Source organism: Manis pentadactyla, chromosome 4, assembly GCF_030020395.1.
Source record: "Manis pentadactyla isolate mManPen7 chromosome 4, mManPen7.hap1, whole genome shotgun sequence".
Taxonomy (NCBI): Eukaryota; Metazoa; Chordata; class Mammalia; order Pholidota; family Manidae; genus Manis; species Manis pentadactyla.
Window position 1 is genome coordinate 101,658,596 of NC_080022.1, and position 20,570 is coordinate 101,679,165.

Here is a 20,570-nt window from a genome sequence, read left to right on the forward strand (position 1 = left end):
TTTTGATGATCTCCTTTATATCTGGAATCTAAAAAATGTTTAAAAATTAAAAAAAAAACTAAATTCATAGAAAAAGAGATCAGACTTGTGGTTACCAGAAGCAGAGGGTGGAAGGAGGGGTGGGAGGATGGTGGTCAAAAGATACAAACCTGCAGTTATGAGATGATTTAAGTACCAGGGATGTAATATACATGATGACCTTAGCTAACATTGCTGCAGATAAATTGGGAAGTGAAGAGAGTGAATCCTGAGTTCTCATCACAAAAAGAATTTTTTTTTCCTATTTTCCTCTTTTTGTTGTATCTACGTAAGATAGATATTAGCTAACCTGTTAGTAATCATTTCACAATATATGTAAATCACCGTATGCCTTATATAGTGATGTATGTCGATTATTTCTCATTAAAACTGGAAAAAAATTAAAAAGCACAAAATTATTACAGTAGAAAAACAACCATCAAGTGGTTTATGTAAGTAAAAACAAGGAAAAGGCTTTAGGTCTTCAATTTTGAGCTAAGAATCAAAATAACATCCAATGTGATATTGTTACTCTTTTCTGAGTTACCCATTTCCATTTTAAGATCTCATTAAATGACAGATTTACCACCAGTCAGGAAACAAATAAAAAGGTCAATTTTTTTCAATAAAACTATTAAAAATAGAGAATTTTCATATCTAATCTTTGACAATTATGAAGTATTTTAAAAGGCATAATGTAAGGAATACATGATAGCCAATACCCTGTTTAAGAAATGAACCATTACCAACACATTAACTTCCCCTATGTAATTACCCCTGTAACTTTCTTCTTCCTTTGAGCAATCTTAATGTCTGCCAGATTCATCCAAGTTGTTATGTGTAATTTAATTTTTCATTTCCATTTTAGGACTAGGAAATAATTCATCCATTCTAATGGTAACACATATTTAGGTGGCCTCCAATTTTTTGTTATTATAAGTAACTCTACAGAAATTCTTGCAAATATCTCTTAGTATACATGAGAAAGCATTTCTTCCAGTTTGGCTATCAGAGTTATATAACTGGGAGCGGAAATGTTGGATCATACAGTTGGTAAATCTTCAACTTTACCAGAATGTTGCCAGATTGTTCTTTAGAGTTTATCAATTTGTATTCCCATCGACTGCATACATTTCTCTTACCCACATTGTTTGAATTTTGGTATTACATGACTTTTAAAATTTTGTCCACCTCATAGGTTTTCACTAATACCTCCTCATAGTTTTCCCAAATTACATGGATTAAATATCTTTTCATATATTTGTGGGCTATTTGTGTTTCTTTTGTTCACTTTTGCCCATTTTTTAGTTGGGTTATTTATCTTATTTTTAATTCATAGGAATTCTTATACACTGAGGATATAAATCCTTTTTTAAATCATATATGTGCCAAATATTCTCTCTGTTTATGTCTTTATGGTTTCTTTTAATGAAATAAAGTTGTTAATTTCAATGTCAGTCTTTTAATTAATGGTTTGTTTTCATGTCTTGAGAAATCTTTCCTCTCTCTGATACAATGAAGATATTGTCCTAATTGAGCGTGAACTCTAAGGCCAGGTAACTCACTCATTTGTGATATGACCATGGGCAATTACTTTTCTGTGATTCAGTTTTCTCATCTGTAAAGAACATTACTTATCTCATATCACTGTGCGGTAATAAATGCATCATTATCCCTAAAGGGGTCAGTACAATGCCTGATAAAGTAGTAAGCATTCAGCAAGTCTACAGCAAGATTATTCAAGAAATTCTATTCATTTACCTTTCTTGTATTCTTGTCTAGTTATACTATTCTCAAAAAGACTGATAAAGTGTTCCCACATTTCCAGTTATCTACAAAATTTTGTAGAAAGTTGAGATCAATTTTTTTAAACGTTTCATAGATCTCATTTGTAAAATCATCCTGAGGCAGGTGATGGTGGTTCACAGGCAGATAGAGTTCAGGGCCCCAGTAAGTTTCAAGGCTGTTGAAGTTTCCAAAAAAAAAAAAGGCTCCAATCCAACTCAGCCATTCAAAAGTATATCTAGACCTCAGCTCTGATTGGTTATGCCCTATGCAAATGAAGCATTATACTTCAGCCAATCAGGAGTGAGCTGTGATGTCATTAGTTCAACTGTCCATTGAGTCAGTGGGGCAAAACTTCCTCCTCTCAATAAGTAATATAGAATGAAATACCTAGGAATAAACCTAACCACGGAAGTGAAAGACCTATACCCTGAAAACTACAAGACACTCATGAGAGAAATTAAAGAAGTCACCAATAAATGGAAATACACTCCCTGCTCATGGATAGGAAGAACTAATATTGTCAAAATGGCCATCCTGCCTAAAGCAATCTACAGATTCAATGCAATCCCTATCAAAATACCAACAGTATTCTTCAACGAACTAGAGAAAATCGTTTAAAATTCATATGGAACCACAAAAGACCCTGAAAAGCCAAAGCAATCCTGAGAAGGAAGAACAAAGCTGGGGGGATTTACCCTCCCTGACTTCAAGCTCTACTACAAAGTCACAGTAATCAAGACAATTTGCTACTGGCACAAGAACAGACCCATAGATTAATGGAACAGGACTGGAGAGCCAAGATAGAAACCAAAGCATATATGGTCAATTAATATGATAAAGGAGACATGGATATACAATGGGGAAATAAATGACAGCCTCTTCAACAACTGGTGTTGGCAAAACTGGACAGCCACAGGTAAGAGAATGAAACTGGATTATTGTCTAATTCCATACACAAAAGTAAACTCAAAATGGATCAAAAACCTGAATGTAAGTCATGAAACCATACAACTCTTAGAAGGAAACACAGGCAAAACTCTTTAATATAAACATGAAGAACTTCTTCATGAACATATCTCCACAGGCAAGGGAAACAAAAGCAAAAATGAACAAGTGGGCCTATATCAAACTAAAAGCTTCTGTACAGCAAAGGACACCATCAGAACAAAAAGGCACCCTACAGTGTGGGAGAATATATTCATAAATGACATATCCAATAAGAGGTTGACATCCAAAATATACAAAGAGCTCATGCACCTCAACAAACAAAAAGCAAATAATCCAATTAAAAAATGGGCCTAGGATCTGAATAGACACTTCTCCAAAGAAGAAATTCAGACGGCCAACAGACACATGACAAGATGCTCCACATTGCTAATTATCAGGGAAATGCAAATTAAAACCACAATGAGATATCACCTCACGCCAGTTAGGATGGCCAGCATTGAAAAGACTAAGAGCAAAAATGCTGGTGAGGATGCAGAGAAAGGGGAACCCTCCTACACTGCTGGTGGGAATGTAAGCTAGTTCAACCATGGTGGAAAGCAATATGGAGGTTCCTCAAAACACTAAAAATAGGAATACCATTTGACCCAGGAATTCCACTCCTAGGAATTTACCCAAAGAATACAAGTTCTCAGATTCAAAAACACATATGCACCCCTATGTTTATTGCAGCACTATTTACAATAGCCAAGATATAGAAGCAACCTAAGTGTCTATCAGTAGATGAACGGATAAAGAAGATGTGGTACATATACCCAATGGAATACTACTCAGCCGTAAGAAGAAAATAAATCCTACCATTTGCAACAACATGGATGGAGCTAGAGGGTATTATGCTCAATGAAATATGCCAGGAGAAAGACAAGTACCAAATGATTTCCCTCATTTGTGGAGTGTAACAGTGAAGCAAAACGGAAGAAACAAAACAGCAGCAGACTCCAAGAAAGGACTAGCAGTTACCAAAGGGAAGGGGTTGGGGAGGGTGTTTAGGGAGGGAGGGAGAAGGGGATTGAGGAGCATTATGATTGGCATACATGGTGTGTGGGGTTTACGAGGAAGAGTGTAGCACAGAGAAGACAAGTAGGGACTCTGTGGCATCTTACTACACCGATGGACAGTGATTGCAGTGGGGTGTGTGTGGGACTTAATATGAGTGAATGTTTAATATTTTTCCTCACAATGTTTTTCATGTGAAACCTTCATAAGAGTGTATATCAATGATATCTTAATAAAAAATAAAAAAAAAGATTGTAGATCAATGATACTTTAATAAAAAAAAAAGCTCCAAGTGATCTGCTCGTGCAAAAAAAAAAAAGTGATATAAACTCCTAGACACTGCTGCCTCAGCAGCATCCTCCCATGGATACTCTCCTGATTAGCAGGATTCATTTTCTTTTCACTTATTAAAATCTTTGCTGGTTACTCCGTACTCTTTTCTGGCTTCATTCCTCATTACCTCCAAGACAATCCTGGGAAAAACAGCATCTCAGCCAGTAACAATCCTGGTCAGGTATTTTCTTAGTGGGAATATTTCAAGTTACTGATCAAATATCTTTATGGTTTTAGGCATTAGGGATGCCTTTCATGTTACATTCTACAATTCGATTTTTCTATTTTTTTAAAATTCAGTTTTGGTAAGTCGTTTTCCTAAAAACTGTCCATTTTGCCTGTTTTCAAATATTACTCATGGTTGGCTTGTTTCTTCATGTATTTGGTAATTTTTTGTTCTAAGTCTTTATAGGCTTGGATCAAGGATATTTTCCTCCAGAAAATATTTGATCTTACTTCTGCTAAGTCCCTAGGGGTGTTTATAGCCCAAAAGCACTTTATGGATTGGGATTTCTTACACTGTGTGGGTAGAAGAAATAAAATTCCAGACATAGGAAGGCTTATGAATTCAGATTCTTACTAGGCAAGAATCCTTTTCCTCACCCTGAGGCAACACCAGAAATACACAAGTTTCCCTGCAGTTTCTATAGCCAGCACAGTTCCTGGCACTGGGACAAAAGAGATGAAAAAAATACCTGTTGAGAAAGGAGAGAGTGGTAGGAAATAATGGTGAAGAAGCAGGTTGGGTCCAGATTACAGAGGGCCTTTTCAACACAGTGAGGAGTGAGGTGTGATGGGAAGTCCTTGGAGGGTTTTGAACTGAGAAATGACATGGTATTATTTATATTAAAAAAAAAAAGAGCACTCTGGCTGCTATATGGAAAAGTAAGTGTGAGGGATGAATAATAGAAGCAAGAGAAACAGTTGGTAGTCTAGTATTCTCCTGGGAGAAGTTGGTAGCTTATACTAACATTGTTGCAGTGTGCATTGTTAAGAGAGATTAGGGATATATTTTGAAGGTAGAGTTTCTGATAGGTTGGATGTAGGAGTGAGTGGGAAAAAATGGGAGAAAGAAGAGTAACATGGTAAGTTTTAGATGCCAATTAGACATTCAAATGGAAATGTTAAATGTATGAATCCCGAACTCAAAAGAGAAATTATGACTGGAAATGTCAATTTGAAAATCATCAGTATTTAGATGATATAAAAGCCAACAAACTGAATGAAATTATCTAGAGTTGTGCTGTCCAATACAGTAGCCACTAACCACATGTGACTTTTTAATTTTTAATTAATTAAATATTAAAAATTCACTTCCTCTTTTACACTAGCCATATTTCAAGTGCTTAATGGCCACTTTGGGCTAACGGCTATTATACTGGACAGCACAGATATAGAACATTTCTATCTTCACAGAAAGTTCTGTTAGAAACACTGGCCTAGAGTGTAGGATAAGTGGAAAAAAGGACAAAATTAGAAAGGAAGGAAGAATAGACAGATGGACAGAAAACAGGTAGGGAAAGAAGGGGGAAGGGAGAAGAGGTCTAAAAATTAAAATGTTGGCACCAAAATTTTGAGGATGGAAAGATGAGGAGAGGGGAGAGTAATGAAGACTGACAGTGGCCAGTGATGTAGAGGCAAACTGGAGGCCAAATGAAGAAAGTATCTTGGGAAGGGAATGCTCAGCTGTAGGAAATATTGCTGAGAAATCAAGTAAGCAGTCATCTGCAAAACTAATCAATGTATTTGGTAAAATGGAGGCCTCTGGTAACCTTGAGATGGTATCAGTGTCATGATGGGGCCAAAGCCCAAGCAGAATGGGTTGAGGAGAGAATGGGAGGTGAGGAAGTAAAGACAATGAACATTGATATTATTTCAGATTTTGTTATAAAGGAGAAAAAAAGAGTAGGTCTGTATAGCTAGAGGTGTCCATGAAGATAAGAAATAGGTTGTCAAAATGTGAGCTATTTGAGCATAGTCTATTTGAAAATTAAACACAGGAAAACTTTTTAGCCCATTATTCAATTTCAAAGCACAAAGTCACAATTTATTACATCACTCATACTTCAGAATTTTTCACTAAATGTTCTTTCAATCAGATGATTAGCCATAAATTTCTTTTCCTCCCTTATTTTCTTTATATGGATTTAGAGAAGGAAATTGGAAAGATTAAAGCTTGATTTTTCTCTAACTTTCAAGTTCAAAACATTTGTCTGGGAAGTAATTTTTTCAGCTGAGAATTTTTTAAGTTTAGGCGAGAACTTTAAAATGGATCTCACACAGTCACATATAGATAGCATTTAGAAATGTGATTCTAATCTTGTCCCTTTTACTTCTTTAATCAAAAGTAGGGTTGTTGTTTTTTTCCACTTAGAAATAGACATTATAGCATGGTTTTTCCTGTAGCAATTTCAAACCAAATCAGTACCTAAAGAAAATGTTTTGGTTTTCTGAATTGAAAAAAAGAAAACAATCTTAGGAAAGTTCACCTTAGAAATGAAACTGGGAAAAAAAGGGCTAAACAAAAGTCAAATATGTAGAAATATTTGACATAAAAAGTAAACAAAACAGTAAAATGTTTTAATTTTTGCATTTTCACATTCATAAACTTTTGAATGAGCTGAGATACAGTATTAAAATATACTGTTACAAAAGAAAATAATTGTACCTTTACCATTCCCATTAAGTTCATGATAAAACTATAAAATATGGTATTCTACACTGATTAATAGGACATTGATAAAACAAAAAAGTACAAAAAGTTGAGCTTCCTATGTTATGCATTATCTCTGGATATGGTAAACACATAAGTAATTTAAATACAGATCTTGACAATAAAAATTAATTTGAAGACCTATTACTTACCATGCAAACTGTTACCAATTTCAATATTTTCAGACATTATTGAATTATTTGTGCTATAGCTCAGACCAAGAACCATTTGAAGATCTGAGAGATTCAGTCGTGCTGTTAGTTCACCACTTCTATCGCCAACCTACAACCACAATCATTATAGAGTAGTATTTAAAGACAAAGAATGGTGAAAATTAGTTGAAAATGTTGTGAACCTAAAACTGGAAGAAAATATAAAGAAATAAAAATAGTTACATTAGAATTATGAAATTATGAATGAAATGGATTTTTTCATAGTTTTTTTAAAGTATAAAGAAAGAAAAGGGAAGTTTCTAAAATATGGCAAAAGGAGAGCTAGTTATATCCTATCAATTCTTGAGTTCTCTAAATATTAGATTGCTCAATCTCTATGCTATTATATAATGTAGGTTATTCTGTGACACATTAACTTAGCATGACTTCAATAAGATTTCATTAAAATATTTTACATCCATACTATAGTATTATTAATTAAGCCAGCACTACAGATTATACCAGGCACTTTAATATATATTACCTGTAATCCTTACAATGATTTGCAAGATAGACATTTTTTTTTAATTCCCGTTTTACAGATGCGAGAAATAAGAATCAGAGAAGGCTTCCAAGCTCAAATAGCCAGCAACTGGCAATACTATAACAGGAACCAGTCTTTGATTCTAAAAACCATGTTTGTCCTTCCATCCCATGCTACTTTTCCATGTAGAGATAGGAGGCATATTTTCATTCTTTCCATTCCACACACACCCACCCACCCACACACACACACACACAGTATTATTCAACAATATAGGAGCAATCTAGAGAAATAACAGGGTTTTCCTTTATGCTGGTTTGTGAATCACAATAGCACAGATAGTAATTTTTTAGTTTCATACCTCTCTTGAAATTTCCAAGTGCTTTTCAGCAAAATTCATTGCTTGATCATGATTTCCTAGAGCTGTGTATGCATTTCCTAAGCTCCAACATGCTCTTCCTTCACCAATTCTACAAAATAATTCAAAGCTAACATGCAGTTACCTCCTATGTGTGTAATATAAGCTATTTAGCAATAATTAAAGGCATGACCAATGCTTTGGACTTATTTGGTCTTTCATATAAAGAGCATACATACTGTCATTAATATTAGAGACATATTAGAATATCCAGATAATATTGGAGTCATTCATGTACTGAAATGCAAAACATCCTTTTTAAACATGCAATGTATTATAAAACAATAAAATCTTGGGAAACATCTTATAGTTCAACCATCCCATTTTCTTTCTTTGACAGCCTTACTGTCATAGAAAGGTAACCATTCAGTTCATGTTTGAAAATCACCAAGGAGGGAGAACTCACTGCCTCCTGCAGCGCCATACTTCATTTTGAACAGTTGTGTAGAGAAATTCTTCATATTGAGGTAAAAATCTATCTTCCTAAAGCAAATGTCACAAACACCACAGACTGAAGGCCTGCAGAGCTACACTGCTTTTTCACACAGTGGAAAAAAAAAATTAGCCATCAACATTTAAAAATCAGAAGATTTTATGTGACTCAAGATTTTTAATCTTCTTTTTAAAAAAGAGAATGATCTGGGTATCACAGACCCTTGTTCCTGCCTGGCAATAATTAGCTAGAATTGAATAGCTGTCCTCTTTACAGTAGGCCTTATCTCTAAGTTCACCTCAATTCCCACATTGATGTAGTCAGGAGCACCATTGTAGGCAATTGAGTTTGTGACCAATTTACTATTCAAGGTTACATGAAACCAGTCTAATCTTCTAAAACATATTAGCCCTTCAAACAATAATATATCGAAGATGTTATTGAAACAGGATATTCCTTAAGAAGGATTTAAAGAGAAAATAAAGGAAACAAACAAAAAAAGAAACTTAAAAACAAGACAAAAACTCTAGTGATTCAGAAATGTCTCTATAGTTTATCATAACTATAGTAAAAAGATGTGTAACTTACCTATCATTTAGCTCTTGAGCAATCGCTAAGTGCTTCAGATGATAATCAATGGCTTTTTCATAGTCTTGAAGTAAAGTATATGTGTTTCCAAGACTGTAACAAGACTGTGCTTCTACAGCTCTGTCTTTAAGCTGTCTAGCCAAGAGTAGTGTCTTCCTAAAAGAAATTAATTATTACATAATAATCATTTTAACTTTTGGCTATATTAATCATAAAAAAAAACTTCCTTGTCCTCCTGCCTTCAAAGTAAATCTGTTTTTGAGTCTAACGTCCCATACTTTGAGACAAAATGAAAAGATGTCTTTGAAACACAAAAAGCAAATCCAGACTTCTGGAATAAATTTGAGAGTCCTATTAACTCTTCAGAGGAAAGGAGTATGGACATATGAGATCAAGTGTCTCTAATGAGTAATACAGTATTTTGAACATTAAAAAAAATTTCCCTGTGGTAGTGACAATAACTTAAGGTAGGAGGCTTCTGTCCACAAAATCTCTCTTTTCAATCATACTGTTGCCTTTATAGTTTGCCAAATTTTAAAATACTTAGTTCAAATTCCTATGTGTTGCAAATGGTCTGAATGCACCAATCAAAAGACATAAAGAGTCACTGAATGGATAAAAAAACAAGACCTGTCTATATGCTGCCTACAAGAGATTCACATCAAACTCAAAGACATACACAGACTGAAAGTAAAGGGATGAAAAAGATATTTCATACAACTAAAAGGGAGAAAAAGGCAGGTGTTGCAGTACTTGTATCAGATAAAATAGACTTCAAAACAAAGAAAGTAACAAGAGACAAAGAAGTATATTACATAATAATAAAGGGGTCAGTCCAACAAGAGTATATAACCATTATAAGTATCTATGCTTCCAACACGGGAGCACCTACATATGTGAAACAAATACTAACACAATTAAAGGGGGAAATAGAATGCAATGCATTCATTTTAGGAGACTTCAACACACCACTCACTCCAAAGGACAGATCGATCAGACAGAAAATAAGTAAGGACACAGAGGCAAAGAATAACATATTAGAACAGATGGACCTAATGGACATCTTCAGAACACTCCATCCAAAAGCAACAGAATACACATTCTTCTCAAGTGCACATGGAACATTTTCAAGAAGAGATCATACACTAGGCCACAAAAGGAGCCTCAATAAATTAAAAAAGACAAATTGTACCAACCAGCTTCTCAGACCACAAAAGTATGAAACTAGAATAAATTACACAAAGAAACCGAAAAAGCCCACAAAGGGAGGCTTAACAACATGCTCCTAAATAACCAATGGATCAATGACCAAATAAAAACAGAGATCAAGCAATATATGGAGACAAATGACAATAATTCAACAACGCAAAATCTGTGGGACACAGCAAAGGCTGTGCTAAAAGGAAAGTATATTGCAATACAGGCCTACCTCAGGAAAGAAGAACAATCCCACATGAACAGTCTAAACTCACAATTAATGAAACTAGAAAATGAAGAACAAATGAGGCCCAAAGTCAGTAGAAGGAGGGACATAATAAAGATTAGATCAGAAATAAATAAAATCAAGAAGAATAAAACAATAGAATCAATGAAAGCAGGAGCTGGTTCTTTGAGAAAATAAATAAAATAGATAAATCCTTAGCCACACTTATGAAGAAAAAAAGAGTTTACACACAAAAACAGAATCAGAAATGAGAAAGCAAAAGTCACTATGGACACCACAGAAACACAAAGAATTATTCCAGAATACTATGAAAAAATATATACAAACAAACTGGATAACCTAGAAAAATGGAAAACTTTCTAGAAAAATACAACCTTAGAAGGCTGATCCAGGAAGAAACAGAAAATCTGAATAGAGTAATTACCAGCAATGAAATTGAACTGGTAATCAAAAAACCACCTAAGAACAAAACTCCTGGACCAGATGGTTTCACTGCTGAATTTTATCAAACATCTAGTGAAGACCTGATACACATCCTCCTTTAAGTTTTCCAAAAAGTAGAAGAGAGAATACTCCCAAACTCATTCTACAAGGCCAGCATCACTCTAATACCAAAACAAGGCAAAGACACCACAAAAAAAGAAAATTACAGACCAATATACCTGATGAACATATATGCAAAAATACTCAACAAAATATTAGCAAACTGAATTAAAAAATATATCAATAAGATCATCCATCATGATCAAGTAGGATTTATTCCAGAGATGAAAGGATGGTACATTAGAAAATCCATCATCATCATCCACATCAACAAAAAGAACAAAAATCACATGATCATACTCACAGATGGTACTGAAAAAGCATTAGACAAAATTCAACATCCATTCATGATAAAAACTCTCAACAAAATGGGTACAGAGGGCAATACCTCAACATAATAAAGGCCATATATGACAACTCACAGCCAACATCATACTTAACAGCGAGAAGCTGTAAACTTTTCCTTTAAGATCAGGAACAAGACAAGGATGCCCATTCTCCCCACTTTTACTCAACATAGTTCTGGAGTTCCTAGCCACGGCAATCAATCAACACAAAGAAATAAAAGGCATCCGGATTGGCAAGGAAGGAGTTAAACTGTCACTATTTGCAGATGACATGATATTGTACATAAGAAACCCTAAAGAATCCACTCCAAAACTACTAGATATAATATCTGAATTCAGCAAAATTGCAGGACATAAAATTAATACACAAAAATCTGTTGCATTCCTATACACTAATGATGAACTAGCAGAGAGACAAATCAGGAAAACAATTCCATTCATAGTTGCATCAAAAAGAATAAAATACCTAGGAATAAACCTAACCAAGGAGGTGAAATACCTATACTCTGAAAACTACAAGACACTCATGAAAGAAATTAAAGAGACACCAATAAATGGAAACACATCCCATGCTCATGGATAGGAACAATTAATATTGTCAAAATGGCCATCCTGCCTAAAGCTATCTACAGATTCAATACAATCCCTATGAAAATATCAACAGCATTCTTCAACAAACTAGAGCAAATAGTTCTAAAATTCATGTGGAACCATAAAAGACCCCAAATGGCCAGAGCAACCCTGAGAAGGAAGAATAAAGCGGGGGAGATTACACTCCCCGACTTTAAGCTCTACTACAAAGGTATAGTAATCAAGACAATTTGGTACTGGCACAGGAACAGACCCATAGACCAATGGAACAGACTAGAGAACCCAGATATAAACCCAAGCATACATGGTCAATTAATATATGATTCAGGAGCCATGGATATACAATGGGGAAATAAATGACAGCCTCTTCAACAACTGGTGTTGGCAGAACTGGACAGCTACATGCAAGAGACTGAAACTGGATTATTGTCTCACCCCATACACAAAAGTAAACTCAAAATGGATCAAAGACCTGAATGTAAGTCATGAAACAATAAAACTCTTAGAAGAAAACATAAGCAAAAATCTCTTGAATATAAACATGAGCAACTTTTTCCTGAATGCATCTCCTCAGGAAAGGGAAACAAAATAAAAAATGAACAAATGGGACTATGTCAAGCTAAAAAGCTTCTGTATAGCAAAGGACACCATCAACAGAACAAAAAGGCATCCTACAATATGGGAGAATATATTTGTAAATGACATATCCAATCAAGGGTTAACATCCAAAATATATAAAAAACTCACATGCCAACACCCAAGAAGCAAATAACTCTATTAAAAAATGGGCGGAGGATATGAACAGACACTTCTCCAAAGAAATTCAGATGCTCCACATTGCTAATTATTAGGGAAATGCAAATTAAAATCACAATGAGATATCACTCACACCAGTTAGGATGGCCAACATAGAAAAGACTAGGAACAATAAGTGCTGGCGAGGATGCAGAAAAAGGGGAACCCTCCTACACTGCTGGTGGGAATGTAAGTTAGTTCAACCATGGTGGAAAGCAATATGGAGGTTCCTCAAAAAACTAAAAATAGAAATACCATTTGATCCAGGAATTCCACTCCCAGTAATTTACCCAAAGAATACAACTTCTCAGATTCAAAAAGACATATGCACCCCTATGTATATTGCAGCACTATTTACAATAGCCAAGATGTGGAAGCAACCTAAGTGTCTATCAGTAGATGAATGGATAAAGAAGAAGTGGTACATATACACAATGGAATACTGTTCAGCCATAAGAAACAAATCCTACCATTTGCAACAACGTGGATGGAGCTAGAGGGTATTATGCTCAGTGAAATAAATCAGGCAGAGAAAGACAAATACCAAATGATTTCCCTCATTTATGGAGTATAACAGTGAAGCAAAACTGAAGGAATGAAACAGCAACAGACTCATAGACTCCAAGAAGGTACTAGTGGTTACCAAAGGGGAGGGGGAGAGGAGTGAGAAGGGGATTGTGGGGTATCATGATTGGTAAACATGGTGCATGTGGGGCCACGGGGAAGACAGTATAGCTCAGAGAAAACAAATAGGGACTCTGTGGCACCTTACTACACTGATGGACAGTGACTGCAATGGGTTATGGGGAGGCACTCAATAAGGATGAATGTAATAACCACATTGTTTTTCTTGTGAAACCTTCATAAAAGTACATATCAATGATACCTTAATTTTTAAAAATTCCTATGTGTAGGTCATTAGTCACCCATTCATGGAAAATGTTAAATATCACATTTAAACATTAACCAAATTTTACCTAATAACATGGAATCAACAATGAGAAGCTGGTGTAAGTAGTTAAGAGCACAAACCCAGGAGCTAAACTATCTCGTTTCAAATCCTAACTTTGCCAGTTACTAGCTCTGTGATTGGACAAAGCCCCTCAAGTTACCTATATGCTAGTTTCCTCATAGTAAAATGGGGAAGTACTGCACAGGGTTTTGTAAGGATTAAATGAACTGGTATATATAAAGTGCTTAGAATAGCATCTTGTTCATAGTAGATGCTAGTAAGTGTTAACACTGTTTTATTATTATTATTATTATTATCAGATGCTTAAACCTACATATCTCTTAAGTTAAATGACTCTTTAAATTTCTGTCAAATACTTTATATCATTTACAACTATATGAAAAATAATATGACAATCTGATAGTTTAAAAAAATACCTAATATGTTATTAATGATGATAGCTTCACAGCTGTCAAGTTTTGAGAGGCTACACACTCTAATGTTATTTTATCCTCTCAAACGTTTTTGGAAGGCTTTTGGAATTGCTTTCAGATCCTGTGGCAAGAACTATTCTGGCACAACATTATTCTCTGAGTGTACAGTTAATTTGTAAATCATCAGAAGTCCTTCTGGAACCAAATTCAATTACTAAAGTAGGTTTATCAAACTATCCTATAGCATATGATCTATAATGTTAAGGTAGTCTTCTTGTGTGGCCCTGAAAATAGTTCCAAAGGAGAGTTCCAAAAATATATTTACCAGTATTTTTGTAATATGTATAAAGCTCTGATTTCGAGCCTGCTTATAGAGGGGCTGCGGAGTGGGGATTCATGCTTCTTTAGTCAGATAGCCACAATCCACTTTATTATAGTATGTATCACTCTTTCATACATCATTTATTAAGACTTTTCTGTCTTTTGACTTTAAAATATAAGAAACTTTCATATTTAAAATCAAAATATATAGTCATTTATTTTATTTGGGAGAATATTACATACCTAATAAACCATTAATATTAACAATTAGTCAATGTTTAAAGTAGCATGCGATGACATACTTTTTTAGATGGACCTAAAGCAATTTTACCTCTCTTTTAGATGACAAACTATCCAGAAGTCTCTCATACTGAATTCTTCAATAATAAAATACAAAAAGTCTGTCTTTTTCAGTCAAACTGGCTTCTGCCTAAAGTCCATATAGACCTTTAATCCCCACTAATTAGGCAAATATTCTGGAAAGCACAGATCAGACAATTTGAAGCAATCTAAACTTTGCTTGCATCTCTCTTTCAAGTCTACTGAAAGATTAGAAAGACCCTGTCACAGAAGAAACTGGGATTGCCAACACCTTAGGTAAGTAAATGGGGTCTCAGCATACAGTGAGGATAAAAGATATGCAGAGGGTGGGAGAACTGCTCAGTAAGAGAGCACCATGGTGGGGAAAAAATCCAGGGATCACTGGCAGAAACCAGAGCATGTTTCTGTTACCAAAGCTTTTCTTGGGGCCTCCCTGCAAACCCACAACTGGGTGAAAAAAACCACAAATATATACACACCACACATGCTAAACAGGTTAAAAGACTTTAAAAGTTTAGAATTTCATTTAAAAACATTTAGTTGTAGAGATAAAAACTAATAAAAATATAAAGGGGTCATATTGCTGCTATTAAATCTTAGGTACAGTAATATTTACTGAGCACTGTGTTCCAGATACTATACTAAGTAAGTGCTTCATTTATTCTCAGTCTTCACAACAATCCCAAAAGCAAGGTATTGATATCGTGTGTTACAGCTGAGGAAACTGAGGCTTAGCAGCCCAAGGTCCTGCTGCTAGTATGTAGTAAAAGGCAGGTTTTAAACCCAAAGCCTATAATTTAACAATATTACATAATTAGTCATTTTACTACTCATTTTATCTACAGAAATATTAGACTAACTTGTAGTATTCAGAGGCAGTTTCAAATTCACCAAGAAATATATACGCATTTCCAAGGTTGCTATATGCTCTTCTTTCAGCTGCTTTATCTCCAAATTCTTTTGCAATAAGGAGACGCTGTAACAGAAAACTTTAATTAGATATAGCTATTTAAAAAAATTAAGAATAATCTAATCACTGTTCAAAATGATGATGGAGAAAATGACTTGGCTCCAAAGCCTTATACTGTACCTGCTCATGAGCTATAACCGCATCCCTAAAGTTGCCAAGGAGGTAATGCGTGTTTCCAAGATTTCCAAAGGCACGTCCTTGGGCAGCTCGGTCGCCCAAAGCAGTCACTAGTGATAAGTTTTCCCTAAGTGATTAAGAAAGTTATGAAAAAATAAATTTGAGAAAAAAAATGTATTGAGTTGACATACAAAATCTAATTTTTTTAATCAGAAAAAAATGTAAATAAGCTTATAGTCATAATGTGCCACGTACATGGTAGGTGATTATAGGAAATAGCTGGGAATACTTTACTGTTCAGGTAGATTTCTGCCCAGAGTCAAGGACAGAGTTAACCTTGTAACCCCTATCACTACGTTTTATGAAATTCTATTGATGAAAGAAAGACTAAATTTACTCCAAAAGACTTAAACATTGATAGTTTTTCTTTTTGCCACTATGTGGCACTGGTCTACAGTTTAAATGGGGAGGGGATTACTACTATTACAACATTACAACATTTTAGCAACAATTTGATGATTTATTTTTACTTGATAGTCTATAATTTGAAAACCTTTCCCAAGCTTAAAAACTTACTACAATATAATGTTTAGTAGACCTCCAGCTTAGGTGGGCCACACGACTGCATCAGCGCTACTCACTCATAATAATCCACGGCTGCCTGCAGAGCGTTCTTCACCTCTTCCGGAAATTCTCCTCCATCTTGAGGACCAGGGTAGCCAAAACTTTTCCCTTTGGCATGATACACATTTCCAAGATTGTAAAGTGCTCTTGCTTCTCCCACCTTGATAAAGATAGCAGCAGAGCTTACATTTTGAAACCAGAGGCCAGGTATTTAAATGCTTATCACTTATATTTATTTGTAATATTGTTAATAGTAAGGTCAAGAGAAAGAAATGCTTACACTGGCTCTCTATACAGAACCAAATGATTACTTATGAAAGGGCTTCTCACTACTTCCTTTTTTTCACCTCTATTTTAAAATTTTTATTATTTCTTTTTTTCTATTTTTCTATGAGTATTTTCTTTTTTGGTATTAACTTTTAGACAAGCTACAGAACAATTAAATAGAATTAAAACACAAAGCAATTTCAATGGACACATTGGTCTGCCATGTAATGTTTCCTTATTACCTTGTCATTAAGCTCTTTTGAAATATCTAGGTGTCGCTGACAACAAACTACAGCTTCATCAAAATTCCCAAGAACTTTTAAGGTATTTCCCAGATTACCACTAGCTTTGGCTTCCCCCAACTGGTCTCCAATAGTCCTGAAAACAAAAAAAACAAAAAAGAGCATGCACACACAAATGGTGTTAAAATATAAAGTGGCCAGAGTACAGTTTTCCCTAGAAGACAGCTGACACGCTTAAGGTAAGACAGACCCATTAGCCTTGAAATCTACTTTAAATATTTAAATTTAATTTTCATTCATTTAATTAAACTCCAGGGACATTTCACTACTATTCATTCATTTAATTAAACTCTGTTAGCCTAAGATTAGTTTTAAAATGCAATGCTATTGAATTAGAACTCACTAAATATAATGAATTAGTTTTTTAATTGAATGAGAATATTTCTTAGTGACAGTTAATTTAGGGAGAAAGAGTATTAATGAATTACCTTGCAAGGGTTAAATCATGATGATGGTATTCTAATGCTTTGGCATAATCATGCAAATAGAAATAAGCATTGCCCAGCTGGCTGTAAATAGCGCTAAGTGTTTTTAGGTCTTCAGTTCCAACTTGAACTGCAGCTTCAAAGAATGACACACCAGCACGACAGTCTCCTGATTTACACAGTCGTTCCCCTTCCAATGCCAGTTCTAGGCAAGAAGCTTCCATTCTATAAAATTATATAGGACAGACATTTACAACATTACATTTCAACTGTACCACAGCATTTTTAACTTATAGTAATATAATTTAAATATGGACTGTGGCTGATCTTGCTCAGAACAGCGATCTCAGTAATTAAAATATATACACACTGATGAAACAGTAAATATTTATAGCAAGAGCTAAACTGTCTACTCAAATGTCTCTGAGCCTCAGTCGTCTATATAAGATAGCTAACTATCTCTGTATGGAGCCCATTTTAATTGGCCCATCCACAGCAACCTACTTAACCAATGAAACTAGTGTTTCCTAAATTGTTCTGGGTTATGGGCAGACTTATAGACTTCCTGAGAGTTTGGGGAGAATAAGGGTGCCTGGGGAAGGTCAAGTCCTATAATTGATTCTCTTCTCTATTTAGGTATGCAGGTGATCTACTCCCCTGTCCATCAACTCATCCAACATCCATCTCTCTTTCTCTATCTCATACACACACACACCCCTCACCTCCACATGATCAACTGTACTTTAGAAAAACAGAGGAGCAAAGTGCCTTGATCTGCAAGGTACTTCCATAAGAGAATTAAGTGTCAAGAAACTTTACATTAGAAAGCAATGATTTAAAGATGTGCAGAATTCTAATTCTCAAAGTCTGTCACTGAATTTTAAAACAAAATGAATTAAGTTACCATAAACATATCTAGGGGGAAAAGCACTGATACTTTGGATTCTAATCCTTAACTTTAGAAGGTACCCTTCACCCAGTCACTATTGTGTTTCTTCAACATTTTCATCATTCTGCCATGTCTGTGTACTACCTAATCACTCAATGTTTCTATAATTTAGCAGATTTCCTTTAAATGACACACATCATTTAAGAAAATTTAGCTTCATCCAAAGCAGTATCCTTGAAACTGTTTGACATGATGCGTGTGTTTATTTTCTAATGCACATTAAAACAAATATATAACTATTAGAATAAAAAAGCAAGTAAAACTGCCTTATGTACCAGTGGTATAATATCACCCTTGGAAGACTCTGATTAAGTTCATCAAGTATTTCAATTTTTGGAGCAGCCCTAAATTACTATTACTAGATTGGCTTTAAGAAACATGAAGACAGCAGTGGTTCTTAAACCTGACTGCACAGTAACAGGGTTCATAGAGAGCACTTTTTAAAATTCTCATTGCTGGGTCCCACTCTCTGGGTATGAGGTCTGGCCATCAGTATTCTTGAAAAGCCCCCAGGGTAATTCCAACATACAAGCCAGCGTTGAGAATAACTGCTTTAGTGGAAAATGTGAATTAAACCACCACTTACCCTAAATTTTTAAAATATGATTGTATTTTTGTATTTCTAGTAGCAGGTCAATTAACATGTTCTTTAGGTGCTATCTTTTAGCCTATAAAACTCCAAAGTTCCTTACAGCCATACATTAAAATTGAATTGTAAAAGTGGAAAATAAAGCTAAAAGAAAATCTGAACTAAGATTAAAAGAGCCAATTATAAAGGGTTAAAGCAGACCTCTGATTCAGTAAAGTAGCAGATTTATGTAGTCATCTCTGATAAGTAATTTTCAAGTTTTATATCCAGGTATCTTTTTATAATTCAAGTGATTTAGCCAAAGGCTTCTGCTTGTTCACAGCTACTAATTTCACCCTCACTTTATGGATCTAGTCAAAATAATGCATGTAAACCTCCATTTAACATTTTGTTTCAACATTAGACCAAGTCAATTTGCTATAGGAAGAAAAATCTAAAGTACATGGAAAATAAATCAGCTAAATCAGAAACTAAATTGCTGTATTTTCATTTCTTCATCATTTCAGATTAAAAGACCTACTTCTGTCTTTCACAAGTGAAAACTGCCTTTTAGAACTGTATTTTTGAAAATGAGAGATTTCATAGAAGAAAAAAATTTTTGAGGCTTTATACAGTTACTGGTATTTCAGTGTGTGAAGAGAAATGAGTCAGTAAAAGATTAATATGTAAAATGTGATTTATTAAGGGGTTCTTTTGCGAAATGAGGTACCTAATTGTCTTTGTCTAAATACTGAAACCAAGGAACATCTAAAAGTTACCAAAAAAGTTGGAGAAGATACTTTTCCATATAAATATATTACTTTTTCTATTAAAATTTTAAAATGTAAGCATGGCTTCAATTATATAAAACAATTACATACTAAGCAATTTCACTCCTAGGAATTGATCCCCCCATCCCCCCAATAATTGATCTTGAAGCTGTATATACACAAATTCAAAAAGATTTATGTAAAAGGATGTTCACAGTAGTAAAAAACCACAAACAAATGTCCATCAATCGTATTGGTTAAACAATTACCTGACACCATACAATGGAATACTAATGATGGCACATGATTTCACTGAGGGAAAGGGAGAGAGACAGGGCCATCACTTCAAGACTGTTAGGCTGCTGGGCCAGGAAATTAGGGATAAGGCAGAACCAGCTATTCATATGCAAGACATGTAAAAACTGGAAGTTTACAACACTGTGTGCCTATATCCATATAAAACTGAACTGTCTTCTTCAAATAAATATCTTCACCACAGATATTTTACCTTCTGGATTTAAATTTATACAACATTATATTGGGACATAAGATGAATGGTGTTTTAAGAGCTACAAATTTTTTAAAAACATTATATTGGGACACAAGATGAATGGTGTTTTAAGAGCTACAAATTTTCTAAAAGCCATTTTACGTAAGTCTCATTAGAAATGATGATAGCAAACTGGAACCCTGCTGGATACACAGCTGTCTTTGAAGTCCATGGAGTGAGACTGCCCTATAAGAGAGAGCCTACCTTATAAACAAGTTACTTTAGCAACTAATGCCCCCCCAAAAAAGTCCAAAACTCTGTAATTTATCATTAATTTTGAAATACATTATGG

The 20,570-nt window shown here is 34.6% G+C and overlaps 1 protein-coding gene across 6 annotated transcripts in view; it reads right to left on the minus strand.

Moving 5' to 3' along the window:
- GPSM2 (G protein signaling modulator 2) overlaps positions 1 to 20,570 on the minus strand; it is a 61,307-nt gene that overhangs the window by 17,388 nt on the left and 23,349 nt on the right. For all 6 annotated transcript variants that reach the window (XM_036916635.2, XM_036916634.2, XM_057500573.1 and 3 more), the window contains 8 exons: positions 17,445 to 17,666; positions 16,957 to 17,092; positions 16,465 to 16,607; positions 15,827 to 15,950; positions 15,597 to 15,712; positions 8,989 to 9,144; positions 7,911 to 8,019; positions 7,006 to 7,135 (listed from right to left, as the gene is read on the minus strand). In XM_036916635.2, the coding sequence (XP_036772530.2) occupies positions 7,006 to 7,135; positions 7,911 to 8,019; positions 8,989 to 9,144; positions 15,597 to 15,712; positions 15,827 to 15,950; positions 16,465 to 16,607; positions 16,957 to 17,092; positions 17,445 to 17,665 (1,135 nt within the window). In that variant the 5' untranslated portion in view covers position 17,666. The remainder of the gene's footprint in view (positions 1 to 7,005; positions 7,136 to 7,910; positions 8,020 to 8,988; positions 9,145 to 15,596; positions 15,713 to 15,826; positions 15,951 to 16,464; positions 16,608 to 16,956; positions 17,093 to 17,444; positions 17,667 to 20,570) is intronic.